The 20,883-nt window shown below is 49.8% G+C and overlaps 1 protein-coding gene and 1 pseudogene across 1 annotated transcript in view; one reads left to right on the forward strand and one right to left on the reverse strand.

Annotated features, from left to right (window-relative positions):
* LOC139347145 (protein NLRC3-like) overlaps positions 1 to 20,883 on the forward strand; it is a 100,279-nt pseudogene that overhangs the window by 71,466 nt on the left and 7,930 nt on the right.
* sugct (succinyl-CoA:glutarate-CoA transferase) overlaps positions 1 to 20,883 on the reverse strand; it is a 53,160-nt gene that overhangs the window by 29,826 nt on the left and 2,451 nt on the right. Inside the window, exons 6-12 of the mRNA XM_070986636.1 lie at positions 19,237 to 19,357; positions 16,108 to 16,199; positions 15,776 to 15,919; positions 12,317 to 12,412; positions 6,980 to 7,051; positions 6,693 to 6,790; positions 6,168 to 6,270 (exon numbers count right to left, since the gene is read on the reverse strand). Of these exons, the coding sequence (XP_070842737.1) occupies positions 6,168 to 6,270; positions 6,693 to 6,790; positions 6,980 to 7,051; positions 12,317 to 12,412; positions 15,776 to 15,919; positions 16,108 to 16,199; positions 19,237 to 19,357 (726 nt within the window). The remainder of the gene's footprint in view (positions 1 to 6,167; positions 6,271 to 6,692; positions 6,791 to 6,979; positions 7,052 to 12,316; positions 12,413 to 15,775; positions 15,920 to 16,107; positions 16,200 to 19,236; positions 19,358 to 20,883) is intronic.

The following is a 20,883-nucleotide window of genomic DNA, read 5'->3' on the forward strand; positions in this document are numbered from 1 at the left end:
GGATACACTGAAGGTTCGATCCACGTGACCTGAGGAAGCTTTTCTCTGTCATCACACCTTCGTTTCCTCTACCTGAACATCAGTTCAGCCTGTGTGGAGAAGGAGTTTCCCAGGAATGTGACTGGAGGCTTGCTCAGCTTTCCAGCAGACAGACAGTGTGAGGTCCTCCTGACCTGGGACCAGGAGTGTGCTGAAGATCTTCTGCAGCATCGTTTTATGGTGTTTTTATTTCATTTGACTGTTTCCAGACAGTTATAAAGGGCTGATGTCCAAACAAAAACACCAAATGCTCTAAAGATGACAAAAAGAATATATTTCAACTGAAAACTGGTGAAAATGTAGGAAGTAAAACCTCTGAGGTCTGTTGTAGTTCAATAAAAACACCAACGCTGCCAGAGCGAAGTGTTCGATTCCCAGGAAAGAACAGCTTCCAGCATTAACGGCTCAGTTCCCTAAAGCAAGGCACCAAGACAGCCACGATGAGAATTTAAAGCACCTTGAGCGAGACAAAAATTCCCTTTGAGCAAGGCAGTGATCTGAGCAGGAGTGACTACTGTAGCACTGCGAGGGTTGGGGGTTCATTTCCCTGAAACCCTGTTTAGGTCTCTGAGAGCAAGACACGAGCATCGTTAGCTAGTCAGGTTTAACTTCCCGCTTAGGCCAATGGCGACACTAAGGCAGTACCGATACTCCGCTATGGGGTCAAGGGTTCAATCCCAGCTCCTCTGGGTAGTTCAGCGCTCCGGACAGGGTTGGAGGTTAAATTCTCGGATTCCCCGTTCAGCTAAACACAGAGTGGGTGGTTTGAGCCTGAAGAGCGGCTGATTTATCTCATCTTACATGTTAGGTATCCACTTCAGAGGCTGTTTAGGTTTCAGCTGGGATAAATCAAGCGCACCTCCAGTAGTCACAATATCAAAGCCATATTTAGCTGGATATTTTCTGCAGGACCTGGCTGCCGCCCAGACGACATGACAGATACATGGCCAGAGGGCTGGTAGTCATAAAAACAAGGTCTGTTACTGCTGAAGCCCAGAGAGCGTGAGCAACAAGAGGGCAGAGATACAGGAAGTGGTGAAAAGGTAGGAGAGACTGCAGGACGCTCAAGATGCAAAAATGGCGTCAGGCGTCAGAAGTAAACATCTCGACTTTCCGAACAGAATGTGATGCAAGAAGAGCACCTTCCTTTTCTCCTGAAGCTCTCTTACTTCAGTCTTTTTCAGTCCAGGTCCGATCATCCATCCAGCTCTTTTGACTGTGAACGCCCGTCAGGCAGCCACGATGCCCATCGCTACGATGCGGTGAGCAGAAAACTAATTTGTTCACACCGGATATTAATATCCCGTGGAGAAAGGCAGACTGATCAGCACATGACCTCCACGACAGGCCTGGACCGCTCCGAGAGGAAAACTGACAAACAAAAAAGTTCTGTTGAATCCACCACAGAGGCGACTTCAGGGTGAAGTCCTGACAGGGTGCTCGCAGAAGCTTGCTTACAAGCTACAAGAAGCTTGTGGACATGAAAACTGACTCCCAGAGTGCATTTCAGCAACAAGCATCCAATCACAGGGCTTCAAATTCTGTCGCTGAAGCTAAAGATTACACTTAGCAGAAAGCCAATAAAACATTTAAATCAGTTCGCTTTCAGATTCTGGATCAGTCCAGAAATGATTCAGTCAACGCTGGCTGACTGGCCAACTCAAAAACTGAAGAAAAAGACACTGATGGCAAGAAACAAAGAGAGCGTGAGACAGATGGGAGAGAGACCTGAAGCCAGCAGAGAGAGAGAGAGAGATGAGTGTTTGGCGTTTCTCCAAATGACTTCCAGATTTCGGTTTCGGGCGGCGACCTCCTTCCGTCCTGATTAGCAGCAGCTTCTCTGCAGAGCTGCTGTGTGGAGGAAACCTGCAGCTCGGCTTTAAAGCGACGTACTGCTGCTTTTACAGCCCTCCGCCCATTAACTGCAAAACTGGAAGTTTTACTTTTATTTTCCAAATCAGATCGACACATCTTCCTTTAAGGCCACCAATGATAACGCAGTTGCAAACAGGAGCTGTTTTCAGTGGGTCCCTCTGCGGTGCATTCAAGGACATGCCAAAGTTTGCTGTCAGCTGCTGAAGACAACTGATGAGTTACAACGATCGTCGTCCCAGCTCACACCAGCATTACCAGTCTGTTCTGGGTTAGGCTTATAAAGGTGCGTAGGGTATACATTCATTTCTAAATTCATCCTTGGACTCATCTTTGTGGGGATATCTCAATGAAAACCAGTAACTTGTGTTTGCCCTCCGATGACACCAGCTTACCGTCCGTCGTTGCACTGGAATTGGTCTTCGTGTTCTCGGCCCTGCAGCCTGGAAACACGCTATGTTTGGTTTGTGTGTGTTTGTGATGGTTGCAGGTACGCTGCTTGAAACACTGCATTGCTGCTATCTTGGCCACAACCCCCGTGTGATGTCAGTGGAAGGTACCTGGTTAAATAAAGGTTTAATAATAACGGAAACTTGCTCGTAAACACTGACGTTTGAGTCTGCAGTGGAGATAAAGGCAGGATATAACCAGAGTTGAACTTTAAAGGAGGGTCTGTGTAACTGCTGCCTGGTCTGAGAGAGACTGAAACCTGAACCTGCTGCCAGCCTGGAAACTTTAGAGCCAGACACAAAAAAGCGGGAAACATCAAAACGAAATCACGTAGAAGAAATAAACCCACTGACGCTGCTCTCCTCAGTTAACGTCGACGTGATCTGCTGTTATGAAACATGATGATGTGGTTTGGTGTGTTTACTGCCTGCGAATGGACGATCGCAAACGCACGCTGAGCAAAACACCGAGCGGCTATTATTTCCCAGCATGCTCGGTGTAAACAGACAGAAAGATGTGGAGAGTTTCAGCAGAAGCCTGACGTTGTTTCTGTTAACTGCAGCCATCATGTGGGAAACATTTACTGCCGCAGGGAAGCAAGCGTTATGGGAACAAAGCAAACCGTGAACAAGTGCCCTTGAGCCAGGCATTCGAGCCTGAGTCCAGCAGCAGTGAAGGAAGTGGAGGTTGAGACGGAGGATGACCGACATGTCGCCACGCCGGCTCACAGGCTGACGGACGAATCCTGAGGTTCGTATTCTGATCTTCAGGCGGGAATCTGCTTCACTGAGCCCGAGTGGTTAGAGGACGGACGGCGTCACTATCAAGACAAAATGCTGGTCAACGTTCACCGCAGTGGACATCGGCCGAGCCAGCGTGACCTGCTGAAGGCCTGCAGCCACCATTTTACAGTGAGGTATTCTTCATTTACACAATCAGCTTCTTAAATAATGTATGTGACGCTCCACCCTGTTTCCAGTCCTAAAACAACCTCACTTCTACATAAGAGAGACCTGGTGACAGTCAGAACCGACCTAAAGTGTCGTCCACCCAAACAGAGCCCGAGCGGGACGAATAAACGTAATCCAGCCTGAAAATCACCTTCAGCCTGAAGAACAAAGAAAGGCACAGAAAGTCCGATGTAGGAGCCATGAAGGCGAGGTAAAGGTTCATGATCATGCTCTTGATTTGTTTTGGTATTTTTTGTGATTAGTGGCAGTGATTTGTGGAATCTGGGTCACGGGAATATGTGCGGTGTCACTTAGTTGATTTAAGCACCTGTTCACCTGAGTTCACGAGGGTAGAGGTTTGAGTGATCGCACGCACGCACGCACGCACGCACGCACGCACGGAAAGTCCGTTGATTGCGGTTTCTTTAAGTTTGTATACACTGTTTAAATTGATTGCTTTTTTTATTAAAGCACGTTTTTCTAAGTTATTCCTGTCTCAGCGGATCTTTGGCAAAGCGCGTCAGACAACTAGACTAGGCCCATATCTCATCCTCTAAGCAACATCCTGGTTCCTGAGGTCGCTATATCCAATTTTCACCTGCTGCACCCACAACGAAGCATCATGCAACCAGCTGGACTGCAGTCAGTCAGTCAGCAGCATTCACTTCTATATACGTTCCTCGTTTTCTGGAATATATTGTCTCTGATCATGACGTACTTCCTGTCTCAGCTTCCAGACGGCGGTCAGGACTCTTTGTTTTGTGCTCCAGGACCAGACTGGATGCTGAGGGCGGGTTTAACTGCCTTCAGTCGCTGCTACATTCACACACATCTGGCTGCTCTGAGCGTGGTACCACGCATACATCCACTGACATCCACAGACCCTCCCTGAGCTCGACCTGGTCTGACTCGGGTCTCGGTTCCTCGGTGTTCCATGAAGACCTTCGGTCCGAACACGTTTGCTCTCACACAGACGGAAATCTGACGTGACGATGACAGAAATGAAAAGTGTGCGTCCAGGTCATAGTTCAGTAACAACAACCACAGTCTGCTCTGCTTCAGGACCAGTTCGGCTCACGTTCAGCAGCAGAGCGCAGGAAGTGGAGCGAATGTCCGGCGGCTGATGATTCACATGACCCTGTCGGCGCCAGATGTGTGGAAACATCTGTGCCATCAGTCAGCGCTTGCAGGTGTGAGCGAGCAGAGTCAGAGTGTCCAAACTCAGCTGAAAACAAGTTGGTGCCGCAGGATTAAAGAGGCAGATGGGCCGGTCTGACACACACGCTCTGAGTCAGAGCTTTTATATGACAGAGCTGCACCAGGTGGTGACGGGAGCTGCTGTCCTCAAAGCACACATTCAGAGAAAACTCGTCCAAAGAACACACAGCACACACACGGGAAGGACTGCAGTCACATGTTAGTCCTACACGACACGCACGCTAACATTAGCATCAGCCCAGAGGCAACCAAGACGAGGGAGGCCAAAGCTGATTGGTCAAAGCACCTCTGGAGGAGGCTGATTCACACGTAGGCCAGAAAACAACACACACACACACACACACACACACACACACACACACACACACACACACACACACACACACACACACACACACACACACACACACACACACACACACACTGGACAGATGATGTGTCAGTCAAACACAACCAGCCGGTGATGAAAACAAAGGGGTGGCATCGGGAGGAGGCGGAGCTGAGGGTGCAGCCTGCAGGGTGATTGGATGATAGCGGGCTAGCTCGCCTGCTAATCAAGAGGTTTGTTTTTATTTGAGAGAGAAACTGAGATAGAAGAGGACAGAGAGCAGAAAGACAGAGAGAGACAGAAGAGGACAGAGAGCAGAAAGACAGAGAGAGACAGAAGAGGACAGAGAGAAGAAAGACAGAGAGAGACAGAAGAGGACAGAGAGCAGAAAGACAGAGAGAGACAGAACAGGACAGAGAGCAGAAAGACAGAGAGAGACAGAACAGGACAGAGAGCAGAAAGACAGAGAGAGACAGAAGAGGACAGAGAGCAGAAAGACAGAGAGAGACAGAAGAGGACAGAGAGAAGAAAGACAGAGAGAGACAGAACAGGACAGAGAGCAGAAAGACAGAGAGAGACAGAAGAGGACAGAGAGCAGAAAGACAGAGAGAGACAGAAGAGGACAGAGAGCAGAAAGACATGGAGACGGAGATGAGAAAAAGATGACAAGGCAGAAAAGAAAAAAGGAAGAGACGAAGAAAGAGTGAAGGATTCATTTTAATGTGCTTCATACACACACACACACACACACACACACACACACACACACACACACACACACAGGCCATATGTCCTGTTGCTTTGTTCTCAGCACACACACACACACACACACACACAGACAGTAATGAGGCGTGTGTGTTATTGTAACGTGCTGAGTTGTGTAATGTGTGAGCAGTGACTAATGTGTTTTTAATCCATATGGACGGACAGTTTGACGAGCAGCTACAACACTGGACACACACACACACGACAAAGTCTGTTCGAGAGCGTTCACACACTCAGAAAAACGCAGCTCTGTTGTCTGAATGGAAGACACAAGCTCTCGAACGCCTCTCAGCTGTTGATGGTGCGTTCAGGTGAACCTCTGCTGCTCGTAAAGTCCTAAACTGACCATGTGAACCAATGGAAAAGCTCCATCTGCAGAGTCGGTTTGTTTTCCTGAAGGACCGTCGTGTGACACCTTTGGCCACATTCACACACACCTGTCGGACCACACCTGTATAACTATGGCTGTGTGTGTGTGTGTGTGTGTGTGTGTGTGTGTGTGTGTGTGTGTGTGTGTGTGCGTGTACAGACCCCGGCTGACTGACCTGCGGATCAGAGAAGACTTCCTGGATGCTGTTGATTGGTCCGACAGGAACACCTGAGCCCTCAAACCTCCTCAGCCAATCAGCTGTCGTCTCCTGCAGAAACCTGACATGATGAGAAAAATGATCAAATTCATTAATTTATTGATCATCTATCATCACTAATACTGTCACCTGCGTCATCGCTAACCACACACACGCTTTTCTTCACGCCATGAGAGCGAAACAGAGAAGTTCATGACAAACGATGAGCTGAAAGTCACGATGAAGACGAGCAGCAGAATCAGCTGATCCTTCTCCACCAGAGACCAACGCTCAGCTCACACGTTATCAACATGAAATAAACCAGGATCAATCATCAGTAATCAGTGTGTGTTCACTGACAGCAGCTTCATGAGTTCATCTCCTCCATCAGGCCAGTCACTCACAGAATCAGATTTTTTTCAGTGTGTGTGTGTGTGTGTGTGTGTGTGTGTGTGTGTGTGTGTGTGTGTGTGTGTGTGTGTGTGTGTGTGTGTGTGTGTGTACCTCTGTGACAGTGTGTGAATCAGCTGTTTACGGTTCTGGACTCTCAGCTTGTTGGTTTTGTATTTCGGTTCGTCTGCGAGCTCCATCAGCTCCAGAACCTGCAAACACACACAAACAACAACAACAACAACAACAGTTTAATGTTTCGTATCACAGAAATCCTCTTCCTCCACGTAGTACTGCAGTACAGTATATATTTATCCTAAGTGCTCGTGGGGATACGCAGCATTGCAAACTTTGCTGACTTCGGCTGTTCCAGCATTCAAAGAAAACATGAAGCGACTGACCTGACAGACTTTGACAAACTGTCTGTCGTTGCCTGTGGCGACGATGACGTGTCCATCTTTGGTTTTGAAGCCCTGAAACGGAGACGAGAGGACAGCTTTCAGACGATTCAGAACGATTTACAGACACGACGGGACGTAAAGACGAGACAGAAACGAGTTCAGTGAGAATCAACAACGACATCATCGACAGCAGGAAGCTCTGGAGGAAGATCCACAGGAAACAGGATCCAGGAATCAAAAAAAAAAAAAAAATCCAAAAAATGAATGAAAGATTACAAAGAGAGAAAGAAACATAAATAAAAGAGTTTGGTTTTGTGACAGTTTGAGATAAAATAAAAATACATAAGAACAACAACAACAACATAAGTAAAGAATCTTTACAAACACTGCCTGAACTCAACCAGAACAACCTTCCTGACCTCCATCGGTCTGGTTTGAAGGGAGGGAATCCGCACTGCTACAGCAGCCTCTCTCCTCTTCATCATCCTCATCGTCATCCTGCTGGACCCTTCAGCAACATCTGACACAGTGGACCACCACCAGACCCACAGGTCTGGGACAGTCAGGCTCTGCACATCAAGGACCACGCCTGCAGGGTAGCATCTGTGCCTGAACAAGGAGCTTCACTACTGGGGTCCCTCAAGGGTCAGTTCTGGGTCCCTTCCTCTTCACACCAAGACGCTCTGCAGACGACACTGGAATAATTTAGTCTTTCCCCAGATCGAACCCAGGTGGCAGCACAAATCTCAGCATGTCTGGCTGACATCTCTCAGTGGACGTCAGGACGCCGTCCGACGGTCGACCTCGACAAGACCGAGCTTCCCTCCAGGACAGTCTCCCGTCCGTGACCTCTCCATTACCATCAAGAACTCAGTGGTGTTCCCAGGTTGGACTGTGAGCAACCTGGATGTCACACTGGATGACCAGCTGTCCTTCACTGCCAACATCTCTGCATCTGGTTCTGGTGGTGCAGGTTCTGGTCCAGGCCCTCATCATCTCACTCCAAGACTGCTGTCACTGGCTCCTGGCTGGTGGTCCTGCATGTGCCAATCCGACCAATCGGCAAAAGGAAGACACTGGTCCTTGCGATCATGCTGCACATGACCAAGGGCTGTGCTACAACCAGGACATGGTCTAACCACACATGTGAGACAGTCCACTAAACTCCGCTAAAAAACACCTGATTATTGTGATGCTCCTCATCACTGAACGACTTTTGTGACCAAGTTCACTGTGGGATCATCACAGACCAGAATCTGGATTTTGAAGGACACAAAGATTTTTTTTCCATTTAGCTGGAGGAAGCATTTCAGATGAAGGTTACGTCTTCACTGGCGTTTAAATGAGACACTGATCATTACTTATCAGCAGAAGAGACGTTCCTCATGTTCTCTCTGCAGTTTCATCCAGTCCCACCATTCAAAGGGCTCCACCTCACCGGTCCAGGACTGCATCCACAAAAACACTGCAGCGAGCTGATCATGAACAGCTTATCAATGAAGACCCACTGCTCAGAGGTCAGCAGTTAGCTTCAACCAGGGGCCACAGTTTTTTGTACAGTGGGGGCCAGCATAGCTTTACCGGTGCAGCGGAGTGCAGATTTACAAAAGCTTGATGTTTTAGGTTTCTATCCGAGGGCAGATGTCACTGTTCCCATTAGCAGCTGAGCGCTAACAGTTCCAGCTGTGCTGCAACAAACTCATTTAACATCCCACCGTTCAAGGTGATGCCTTCAAATGTCTAAAAGTGTCTGACGCTCAGCCCAAAACCGAACAGATTCAGTTTACTGTGCTGTGAAACAGGAAAGCATCACAGTCTCACTTTGAGGAGGAGTCTGTGGGATTTTGGTCCTGGTCCTGGTCCTGGTCCTGGTCCTGGTCCTGGTCCTGGTCCTGGTCCTGTTCGGTCTGTGGTTTCACCAACAGACTAATCACACCAGCGCTCTTCACTTCCTGCTGCACCTTTACAGGCAGCAGCGGGAAGTGAAGAGGCAGCAGAGACGCTGACTTCATGTTGTTCAGTTTGAGGATTAAAATCACTTTTATTCTTCCCAGCAGGTAGATTTGAAATTTACTCTCATTAAGTTGGAGGCTGTGAGTGTGAGAGGACGGAGGTTCATCGAGTCCCGCGTGAGTTTTAAAATAAGTTTAATAAGCTGAAGCTCGCCTGAGGAAACTGTTTGAAAGGCCAGCTGGTGGAGGGTCACTTCTCCTTCCTCCTCTTCTTTATCTTCTGTCTTTTCTCCTTCCTCCTCCTGTACTTTCTCCTCCTCTTCCTATTTCTCTCTCACAATTGCTCGTAATAAAAACCCGTCGCCACATGAAAGGAGGACAAGAACTGCTGTCTTACATCACAACACACACACACACACACGCACACACACGCACACAGCTGCATGTGTGTATTCAGACCACTAACCCTTTAGTCACACTGCGCTCAGCGCTCAGCTCTGACCGCCGCCTCCCTTTTATCCCCAGCCTCAGGGAGTTGTGGGTAACGCAGTCCACAGGGGGACAGCGACAGAACGTTCATCCACAAAACCCCAAACAGTCTCAGCGAGGGCAGGCGGTGCGGTCGGGTCACAGAGGGGCGCCTTCTGCCCCCTGCTGGCTGCACACCGAATCCAAACCACATCGACCCCCAACAAAGCGCTGCTCCTGACCTCCAGCTGTGCAGCTCGACGGAGCCTTTAGCCTCTTTTAGCTCGCTGCTTTCGACTTGAACCAAATACGTTGTCTGATTCAGCCTCCAGGCAGCTGTTTGCATGTGACCAGCAGCCAGAGAGCAGCTGGTGGACATTTAGCATTTAGCAGCTAAAGAGCAGACATGTCCCTCAGGAGCTGGTGGAGACCAAAATCAGAGCTAAAAAAGAGAGAAGCCTGGACAGACGTCCATCAGGAGACAAACACGAGTCCACATCAATCATCTGGATGTGGAAATGAACTGATGACACGACAGCCGGAAACACTTTAGAAGCTAATAATACAGAAGAGCTGAGTGTCTGACGGCTCACTGCGCAGATGTCCTGCCCCCTAGTGGTAACCTGCAAAATCCAGTGACATTCAAACCGACTTTCTACCTGTTTCACTGAGTCAAACACCGAAATCCAAATGTGTGTGTGCTCGTAAAGAGCAAAGGCGGGCCAGTGTGTGAATGTGTGTGCGGTCCGTTTGTCACAGTGTAGTTGTAATTGATGGTCTTTCACTCGTGTCCGTCTCCTGTCCGTCTCACGTCAAACACTGAACGCTGCAGCGACGGAACAAACTGTTCTTCTGATGCTTTCACAGCGCGAGGATCTGCATCGTCTCATGCACTGAATGCTGAGGACAAAGCTCATAAAGACCCAAAGGTCCACAGATGATCAGTGTCCTGAAGACATTACTTCAGCATCGGTCTTCAGATTTAATGGACGGGGTGAAGCTTCTCTTTGAAGAACATCGAGTATCTTCAGTTTGGACGCTGAACCACACAGTGCGTTAAAAACATTCATTTATTCTGCGGCAGAGACATCGAGTGTTCGGCGCTTCCTGCCTGCCTGCACTCCTCCTCTCATGTGTCTCTCCTTTGACACGCTGGATGTCTCAGTTTTGGGAGATTTGAATTGACCCATCTCAGAAATCAGATGTGAACTTTCAAAGCGTCGGTGGGGACGGACGACTTCTTCAGCTCTGAAGCCGCAACCGCAAAACACCAATAACTCTGTCGTTTCAACTGTCACGATCCGCGAAGAGCCCGTCTGCTCCGCTTTCATCTGCGGCGCCGCGGGGGGGGGGGGCGGGGGGGAGGGCGCGGCATTGTGGGTAAAGCGGTTCACGAGAGGATTAGATCCGAACGTCGGACAATAACGCTCCATCTGGTGAGACATCGACCACGAGAACCGAGCCGCCGCTGCCACGTTCAGGCGGAGCAGATGGAGGAGCTGACGGAGTGTGTGTGTGTGTGTGTGTGTGTGTGTGAGATATGAAGCTCCATAACAGCACAGTGACATCTCTGTTCGCTCAGTCAGTAATGTGAAGCAGACTGAAGGCTCAGGTTAGAAAACACGGCTGATTGTTTGTCTTCTCGTCGTTGAACATCGAGGCTCGCTGACCCACATCTGGATGAGATACAGAGGAAACGGAGGAGAGGGAGGGGGAGTCACCTAAAGCTGAGAGGTCTGCTGTTACGAGCGATCTAAGCCGTGAACGTACAAAGCTCTTGATGATGGGAACATTGATGAGATCTGATCATCAGATTAATAACGTGTGATTCTACCTGCTACGAGTTTCACGCTGTTAGAGGAGACGATGACGAAGACGCTGTCAACAGAACACTGACTTTACGTTAAACCTGCTTTAGCGGCACGCCGCATCTGAAAGGTTTCAGCGCTTTGGGTCTCCATGCTCTTATTGTGAAATACGCAGCCAGCCGACGCCCCCGCGTGCTTTGAGTTTTCGTGCCGTGCAGAAAGAAGATAATTCACGCTTTAACGACACCACAGAGACGCAGAGGGAGAAGAGAAATGCGTTTCATTTGAGCCTCTCATGTTTTTAATGAACTTAAAAATGTGATCGCAACACCAGAAATGAGGAAATTTAACTTCCACGTTCCTCCGCACTGAAGCAGACACATATCTCACACTAGACTGATGCGTCTTCGAAAAGATCAACGCGTCCCAGAAAAAAACGTTCACGCTCGTTTACTTTGGACGCAGCTGAAAAGAGAAACGTCCACTCAAAGGTGACGAGAAGCGCCTGAAAAGAGCCGTGCTGACTGGAGATACATGAGAAGATGATGAGGGATAACAGAGAGGAGGAAATCGCTTCCATACGGAAACATTAAAACATCCACAGTGAATGACACTAATGCTCTCTAATTGGTTTCTAATTGTCCCCCTGTCTGTGGCTCCCAGCGCCTCCTCGCCTCTTATTCCCCGAACGTCACGTCAGCTTTCAGGATTCCTCCGACACGTTCTTAAAATCGCTTCAGGAGCAACATCTGCAGCACATCCAGCAGAGCACCTGAGAATCTGTCCCAGACACACCTGAAAGAGACGAACACCTTCTGTCAGAGGATCCAGAACCTGTTTCCTTTAACCTTCTGGATGATTTTCAGTGAAGAGCTGCAGAAGCTGTTTGCTCGACGTTTGGCTTCAGAAGGTCGGTCACGCCTGTCATGTTGAACATACGTGGAGCATGATGAACCTGAGGCCTCTGAGGGACTCTGCACCTCAAACAGTGGAAGAAGAGTCTGTAACGCTGTGGGCTGAAACACAGAGCGAGCTGCAGGAAACAGGACAAACGTGACCTGTCCCTGTCTGGTTTGACATGAAGGGACAGAAAGACACTCGGGAGTTACCTGATAAGGTACGATGCTCCCGTGGGCCGTCCCCCAACGCCTGGCCTCCATCCCGGTGTTCAGATAGTTAGAGGCTATATAGGTGAGACAGGACACCTGAAAGACAGAGACAGACAGGTGTTAAATGGACTCCTCGCGCCTCCTGAAGGAACCGAAACCACAGCTCTGCTCTGTTTCCTCGTGTCTCTCTGTCTTCACACCTGTGCTGAAACTCACCTGGACTCCAGGAAGCCGTTCACACTGACCCTCCACAGACAACACACACAAACATCTGGTCATTCCAGGCGACGTTAGCTGAGCTGAAGGTCTGCAGGAACCTGAACGTTTCCTCCGCTTCAAACAACATCTAACAAAGTCATCGCAGGAGAGGGGAGGGACTGACAGCTCAGGAGTAATACAGCCAGTTTTGGACAGAAGGTTTCCATTCTTCTCATTTATCAGTTGACTGTAACCAACATCGACCCCAACGATCAACAGCTGGAAGGGAAGCGAGCGTCGGGCACTTCCTGGTCTCAGCAGGAGAGGAGACTTTCATGTCCAGCTCCTGCTCATCTCTGCGGCGGAAGATCAGAGGAGGTCGTAAGGCTTTGAAGGACGCCGGCGTGACGGCGCAGACTCAGATGGGCGGTGCTGTCAATCACGAAGCTGAGGACATGAGGCTGCTCAGGAGCTTCAGCCGTCAGCTCTGACAGGATGCCCACGTCAGTCCAAAGCCAGACTGAAAGACATCCGCAAACTGAGCCGAGTCGAAGCGCCTTTAACGCGGCGACGATGGCGATGATCAGAAAGCCTTGATTAGTCCCCCGGAGGGGAAATTTCATTTCAGTTACATCCCGTCCAAGAAACATGAAAAGAACAATGACACATAACATGGGGAGTACAGGAGCAGGAGAACTGTGGGTCTGCACAATCAAGCGATCAGCGCCCCGATGATGATGATGATGATGATGATGATGATGATGATGATGAGGGACACGTCAGGCTCACAGTGAAGTCCTGAGAGCTGATTTAAGTGATGCTGTCTTTTGTCCACACACCGAAGGTGAAAGCTTACATCAGGAATCACCTGCTGGTGCTGAAATCACTGAACTGCTTCGCATTAAACAGAGGAAAGAAGAAGAAAGCAGGAAGTGAAGTGACTGCTTCACCGGCCGACAGGAGGGCGTGATCATGTGACCGAGACAGGACTGAGCCTTAACGGAGGCTTTTTGTGTCGCTTTGGCAGAAAAGGCCTCGAGGACGAGGACTCGCTCTTCTTCGCTGTTCTTCGCTCCTCTTCGCTCTAAACTTTCCCAGCAGTCTGAAAATGTTTCTCATCCTCACAGAGTTGGTATTTTTCTGCATGACTGAGCCATTTCCTCAACAAACCACAACAATTTCAAGCCGCTTCAAGCTGAACTTCAGACTTCTGACTCCTTAGCCTTTGGTGTGGAGCTGCTCCTGATGTTTGCAGCAGTTTCAGGACCTGCAGGCAGCTCGCAGAGACACAACAGTGAACTCTGATTGGTTTGTAATGATTGAATTTCCCCCGTCGACCAAAGCAAACACAGCTTCAACCCGTCCACACGCATCCTCATCCACCGCGGCTGTGTGCTCTCATTGTTCATCTCTGGTCGAAGACATCTGCGGTCGGCGTGCCTGTGGTCGCAGCGCTGCATAGGAGAATGCGCCGTGGGACATGGGGAGGGGAGAAGTGGATTGTGGGTATTTTATGTGTAGCAGCCCTGGGAGTCAACCACAGAGACGAGACCTCACAGCCTCCAAAACCGATTCCAGCCTGCACGAGTCAACTTTCATCAATCTATCTGTCCATCTATCAATCAATCAATCAATCAATCATCCATCCATCCATCCATCCATTGATCAATCATCCATCAATCAATCAATCATCCATCCATCCATTAATCAATCATCCATCAATCAATCAATTATCCATCCATCCATCCATCAATCAATCATCCATCCATCCTTTCAGTCTATAGAATCAGCATTGCTTTGAGCTAACTGCTAACATTAGCATGCTAACATCCTGACAGTGACAGTGCTAACATGCTAATGCTAACATCGTATTGGCGTATATGTTTTGAAGCAGCGTCACCATTGTCCAGATCTCCAGAGGGTTATCATTCAGCTCTAAAACGCTCTTTGACACTATTCTGAAGAGATTTAACGCCTGACATAACCTGCTGGTGGCGCTACACGCCGAGTCAGAGGACCACCAAAGTCAGTAGGATTCATCCTCTGAGGATCACGACGATCATCAAAGATGAGTCCAGCCGCGATACTTCCTGTAGAGAACAGTGTGACTGTCTCTCTACTGAGACATTCATTTCCTGTCTTTTATTTTGAAAGAAGACTCACCCCACACATCCTATATAGTCTGAAAACACAAGTGATTGACAGGTAATTCATTGATTGATCCATGTTCTCTGGAATTAGAACTAAATCAGAGACCTTTTTCTCAGAAACCTTCCCAGAATCTGATTTTTCCAACAGTGACGTCAGAGGTCATTTTCAGTTTCCACGCCGTCTTTCCGTCTGCGGTCCTGAAGTCTGGAAACGACCTCAGCTGGTTTGTGTCGCAGCGAAAGAGTGAAACATGAGAGTACATGAAACATAAAACACATTTTTAAAAGCAACACTGTCAAACGAACGAGGAGTTTGAACGTTCGAATGAACGACGTGAGATCCCGCTCGTGTCGGCGGCGGCGGCGGTTTGAGGATTATGGATCGTTTGATTTGTTTAAACAGAGAAAATGTTCAGAGAAATATTGATCGTTCTGTTTAAACTGTTGAGACTTTTCAGGGTAAATCAACAGCTTGTTTAAACGACGGCACACACACACACACACACACACACACACACACACACACACACACACACACACACACACACACACACACACACACACACACACACACACTCCCATCCAAAACACCTCATTGATAAGGATGGAATCAGACAGGCAGCGTCAGGGCTGCAATTTACCAGCAGACCCGAACACAACACCGTAAGCCAGCACGTCCTGTTCAGGCGACGTTTCGGGTACACAGTATTCTGGGAGTGTTTGGTTGCGTCTGATTGGATGAGGAGAACCAGTTTCCTTCTAAGGTTCCTGACGAAGACACAGTCTGTCTGCAGGTCTTTAGGTTCAGCTCCTACTCTTTCACTTCCTGTTTCTGTGCCGTCTGGAGACCAGCCGGAGGTCCTTCACTCGTTCATTCAGGTTTGTCATGTGGGAACCAATCACACGAAGCCGCCGTGTGGCGTTTAAACACAGGTCCTCCAGTCCGACCAGTTAAAGCTCCTGTGCGGCTGAGACCTGATGGCTCATTGAACCTTTGACTGCAGCTGACACACACGCACGCACGCACGCACGCACGCACGCACGCACGCACGCACGCACGCACGCACGCACGCACGCACGCACGCACGCACACACACACACCAGCCATTACCTGGGATGACAGCAGGTTGCAGTCGATGTGAGCTCCCCTCCCCGTCTTGTGCCGTTGCAGCAGGGCGGCCATGATGGCGCCGTGTGCGTACAGCCCCGTAGACAGATCTGTCATGGCCACGCCCGGACGCACCGGCTCACCATCCTGCCAGAGGAAGCAATGCATTATGGGAGGCGAGGGTGCGGACTGAACCCCCTCCAGCTCACTCATTCATCAGCAGTAGGCTACACATGCAGCGCGTGTCCTGAGGGTGGCGCTAGACTAAAAGTGGCGGAGCCGTTAACACTGAAGGGAGCAAGACTCAGATCAGAACAGCATGACATGAAACTGACCTCCGGCCCCGTGATGTGCATCATCCCCGACACAGCCGAGGCGATGGAGTCGTAGCCTGGACTCTGAGACTGAGGACCCGTCTGTCCATAACCTGAAAACAGACACACACGCACACGCACACGCACACACACACACACACACACACACACACACACACACACACAAACACACACACACACACACACAGGTTATTGCCTCTGTGCCAGCGGGCCGGCTGCACAGCGGGAATCGAACCGTCGTTCCAGGAAAACCACAGTCCAGCTGTGAGTCTGACTGAACGAGGGTCGGTTTCCTGAGGAGTCCAGACTCTGATCACTCTGCATCAGCAGAACACGCTCACCGCACGTCAGCGCCGACCGCGCTCACAGGTTGACACACGAGCCACAGAGAGCGGCCGGACCAATGAGCTTCGAGCAGCAAGTCGGTATTTAAGCGTGAGGAGCTGGAACTGTGCAGCTAGAAAACACAATGCAGAGTTTGTCTTTTCAAAGTTCAGCAGATCGCCACGGCCAATCGTCCGCAGGCGATCCCAAAAGGTCACGACGCCCAAACGCATCACGCACTCGCTTTCCTTCAGACGGGTTTGAGTTCAGGTGGAGGCGTTTTCGTCCTGCGCCATCTGCAGCGTGGACACCAAAGAAGAAGAGATCATGTGTTCACAGCAGGGCTGCAGCTGAAGATTCTCTTCATCACTTATTGATCTGCTGACTTCAGTCAAAAATGGCCGACTTCCTCAAATGTCTCACTTTGTCCCACCAAAAATATTCTGTCTCTACCAAAAAGCTTCAAGTTTTCACGCCTGAGAAGTTTTTGCCCATTTTTCCTGAAAGAATCACGACGATCACAGACTGTTCAAATAGCTGCTGATCAATAATCAATGGCAGCTCTGATTCAGTGCAGACAAAAATCCACGACTCAGCATTTCTGCACCCATAACGTGACGAGCAGAGCGTGGACGAGCCGCTCGAACCTCAAACATCATCAAATCCAGTTCGTGCTCCTTAAAAAACCTCCTGCTGCACACGTTCGGTCGTCTGCGACAAACTGACAGGAAGTCCAGTTTTTGGGGATCAGATGATGAATCCATGAAGGTCCTGCTCCGTTTCAGACGACTCAGGATGAAACCAGGCTGTAAATCTGCCCACTGCATCCAGCTGCCGCCGCTTAATGAGGCCTCCTGGGCAATGTAGTTTTTTTCCTCGAGGACGAGGAGGACGAGGAGGAGGAGGGAAGGGACCCAAAAATGTGGGAGCGATGAAGCTGGGACAGAAAGAGAAGAGCTGAAGGCAGTCAGAAGACAAAGGACGTGAGGCGGCAGGTCCGTCGTCACTTTTCACCAAACATCAAAGTTCATCACACACAGATCTGGAATCAGCGGAAACGTCGGCTCAACACGTGACCGCAGACGCCAAAGACTCAGAGGAACAGCTTCACGGCGAGGGGAATCCAAACACATCGCGCCGCCGAAGCACCGGGCGGGGCTTAGCTTTGGCTCGTCCATTTTCCAACATGGCGGACAGGTCGCAGACTTTCTCGTATCACAGCTGGACAGTAAAACGTGTTGACGACGGATTTGAAGCTCAGAGTTTACCGAGCCGGCCTGGTGGGACAGTTCGATGGTCGCCATCCTGCTGCGTCGGCTGCACGGACTGCGTGAAGCAGAAGTCGAGTCGTGATCGGACGACGTCAGATAGGACGACCGGTCCGTCGGCTCGAGGAGATGAGACGCCTGCACGCCGTCGATGGACGTCCACTGAACATGTTTCTACGTGTCCGACACACGACAGTTTCCGTTGAACACAAACAGCCGTTAGATTCAGGCAACAGCTCAAGCTTCCTCTAGCGCCACCCTCAGGACAAACGTAACATTTTTAGCTCAGATCAATGATCCGGATGCAGCCTGTAGGGGGCACCAACAGGACGTCAGAAGTCTGCAGGTCAGCGTCCTGATGAGGCACCTTCACGCTGGTTTATTAACGTTCAGACTGAGGAAACAGTGAAGTGAGCAGGACCAATCAGAACGTAAAGACAGGAAGAAGCTGTGGAAGCAGACGGAGGTGGACGAGCTCCTGCTGATCAGCAGGAAATGAGGCCGCAAACTACAAACCCACTGCGTGTCCCCTTCAGAGGCTCAGTCCTCACTGTGGACTCCAGAGACATCTAGTGGTTCAGTCTGAGAACTGCAGGACCGAAGGTGGGCTTGAGAGACAGGCCTTCAGGAGACGGGACACGAGCTGGACCCAAAGAGTCAAACGTGGACGAGTATGAGTGAAAAGCAGCTAGAAATCAGGCTTCAACCAGAAGTCCAGACAAAACACAAAAGCTCCATGTTTTCAAGAGTCAGATGAAAAACTGCAAAGAGCCACAGACGGACGCGTTACTTCATCTGCACACGTGTTCAAAACAGAAAAACGAGCTGCATCTTTTCTCTCACTTCCAGAACAAAACAAACACCAGAACGAAGTCCGACTGACAGCAAAGGGAGCAGAGGAGCTGCTGACAGCTGTGAAGGCTAACGAGCAGCATCTCTGCAGCGGCACACTTCCTGTTAGAGTCACCTGGTCAGGTGAAGTGCTTCTGTCACACGTTGCTGCTTTGAAATCTGAAAACTTAATCAAATCAAAGAATAAAATAAGTCATATGATTGAGGGGACCTCAATAATCACAACTGAATCACTGAAGGACCACAGCAACAGTTTCACAGGTTCAGACCACTTTCTACCATCCTGCACGTTCTGCATGACTGCGGACCGCTGAGCAAACCGTGGAGAAACTCCATCAGGACCAACATTTAGACGTCAGCGCCACCTGGTGTCACCTGGTGATCCGCACCTGAAGAAGACTGCAGCGTGAGTCCTGTGAACGAACGCCGAGCTCGACTCACAGCGAGACAGAAACATCCCGCAGACGTGCTGACGAGGACAAACACGTTTTCAGGGGTCTCAAAGAGTTTCTGTTGATGATCTCCTTAACAAAGCTGCCATTTCTCACACGTCCGTGAATGCACCACGATGCGTGGCTGACCGCAGCAGGCATCACGACCACCGATCCATCGGTACGTTCGCACTGACGAGACATCTCAGATGATGAGTTTTAAGTTAAAACGTGCTGCGGCAGGCGGTCAGTACCTGATATGGAGCAGTAGATGAGCTGAGGGTTCTCTCTGCTCAGCTGATCGTATCCCAAACCCATCTGCTGAAGCTTCCCGGGAAGATAGTTTTCTACCAGCACGTCACACACTGCTGCCAGCTGAGACACACACACACACACACACACACACACACACACACACACACACACACACACACACACACACACACACACACAACGTGTAAGTATCACAGATTTAAAACACACAAATGAGACTTGGCGTGTTGAAGGTCATGTGACACACGTACTACTTTAACTCTGAAGCGTAACACTGAATATTAAAACGACCGAAGAGCTGAAAGTTGAGATCAAACGTTTGTTCAGATTCTTCATCACGCTGGTTTCTTCTAGAATCACATGTTCCTCATTTAAAGGTTTGTTCACTTTCAGCCCTTCCACTGAATTCTTGTTCAGCTGATTCTGTCTGACACTGAGACTCGGGTGTGTTAGCGTGAGACTCTGGTGTGTTAGCGTGAGACTCTGGTGTGTTAGCGTGAGACTCTGGTGTGTTAGCGCGAGACTCGGGTGTGTTAGCGCGAGACTCGGGTGTGTTAGCGTGAGACTCGGGTGTGTTAGCGTGAGACTCGGGTGTGTTAGCGTGAGATTCGGGTGTGTTAGCGCGAGACTCGGGTGTGTTAGCGTGAGACTCTGGTGTGTTAGCGCGAGACTCGGGTGTGTTAGTGTGAGACTCTGGTGTGTTAGCGTGAGATTCGGGTGTGTTAGTGTGAGACTCGGGTGTGTTAGCGTGAGACTCTGGTGTGTTAGCGTGAGACTCGGGTGTGTTAGTGTGAGACTCTGGTGTGTTAGCGTGAGATTCGGGTGTGTTAGTGTGAGACTCGGGTGTGTTAGCGTGAGATTCGGGTGTGTTAGCGTGAGACTCTGGTGTGTTAGTGTGAGACTCTGGTGTGTTAGTGTGAGACTCTGGTGTGTTAGTGTGAGACTCGGGTGTGTTAGCGTGAGAAGACTCGGGTGTGTTAGCATGAGACTCGGGTGTGTTAGTGTGAGACTCTGGTGTGTTAGCGTGAGATTCGGGTGTGTTAGTGTGAGACTCGGGTGTGTTAGCGTAAGACTCGGGTGTGTTAGCGTGAGACTCGGGTGTGTTAGCGTAAGACTCGGGTGTGTTAGCGTGAGACTCGGGTATATCAGTGTGAGACTCGGGTGTGTTAGCGTGAGACTCGGGTGTGTTAGAGTAAGACTCGGGTGTGTTAGCGTGAGACTCGGGTGTGTTAGCGTAAGACTCGGGTGTGTTAGCGTAAGACTCGGGTGTGTTAGCGTGAGACTCGGGTATATCAGTGTGAGACTCGGGTGTGTTAGCGTGAGACTCGGGTGTGTTAGAGTAAGACTCGGGTGTGTTAGCGTGAGACTCGGGTGTGTTAGCGTGAGACTCTGGTGTGTTAGCGTGAGATTCGGGTGTGTTAGCGTGAGACTCGGGTGTGTTAGCGTAAGACTCGGGTGTGTTAGCGTAAGACTCGGGTGTGTTAGCGTAAGACTCGGGTGTGTTAGCGTGAGATTCGGGTGTGTTAGCGCGAGATTCGGGTGTGTTAGCGTGAGACTCGGGTGTGTTAGCGTGAGACTCGGGTGTGTTAGCGTGAGATTCGGGTGTGTTAGCGTGAGACTCGGGTGTG

The sequence above is a fragment of the Chaetodon trifascialis genome, chromosome 18, assembly GCF_039877785.1.
Source record: "Chaetodon trifascialis isolate fChaTrf1 chromosome 18, fChaTrf1.hap1, whole genome shotgun sequence".
NCBI classification, from domain to species: domain Eukaryota; kingdom Metazoa; phylum Chordata; class Actinopteri; order Chaetodontiformes; family Chaetodontidae; genus Chaetodon; species Chaetodon trifascialis.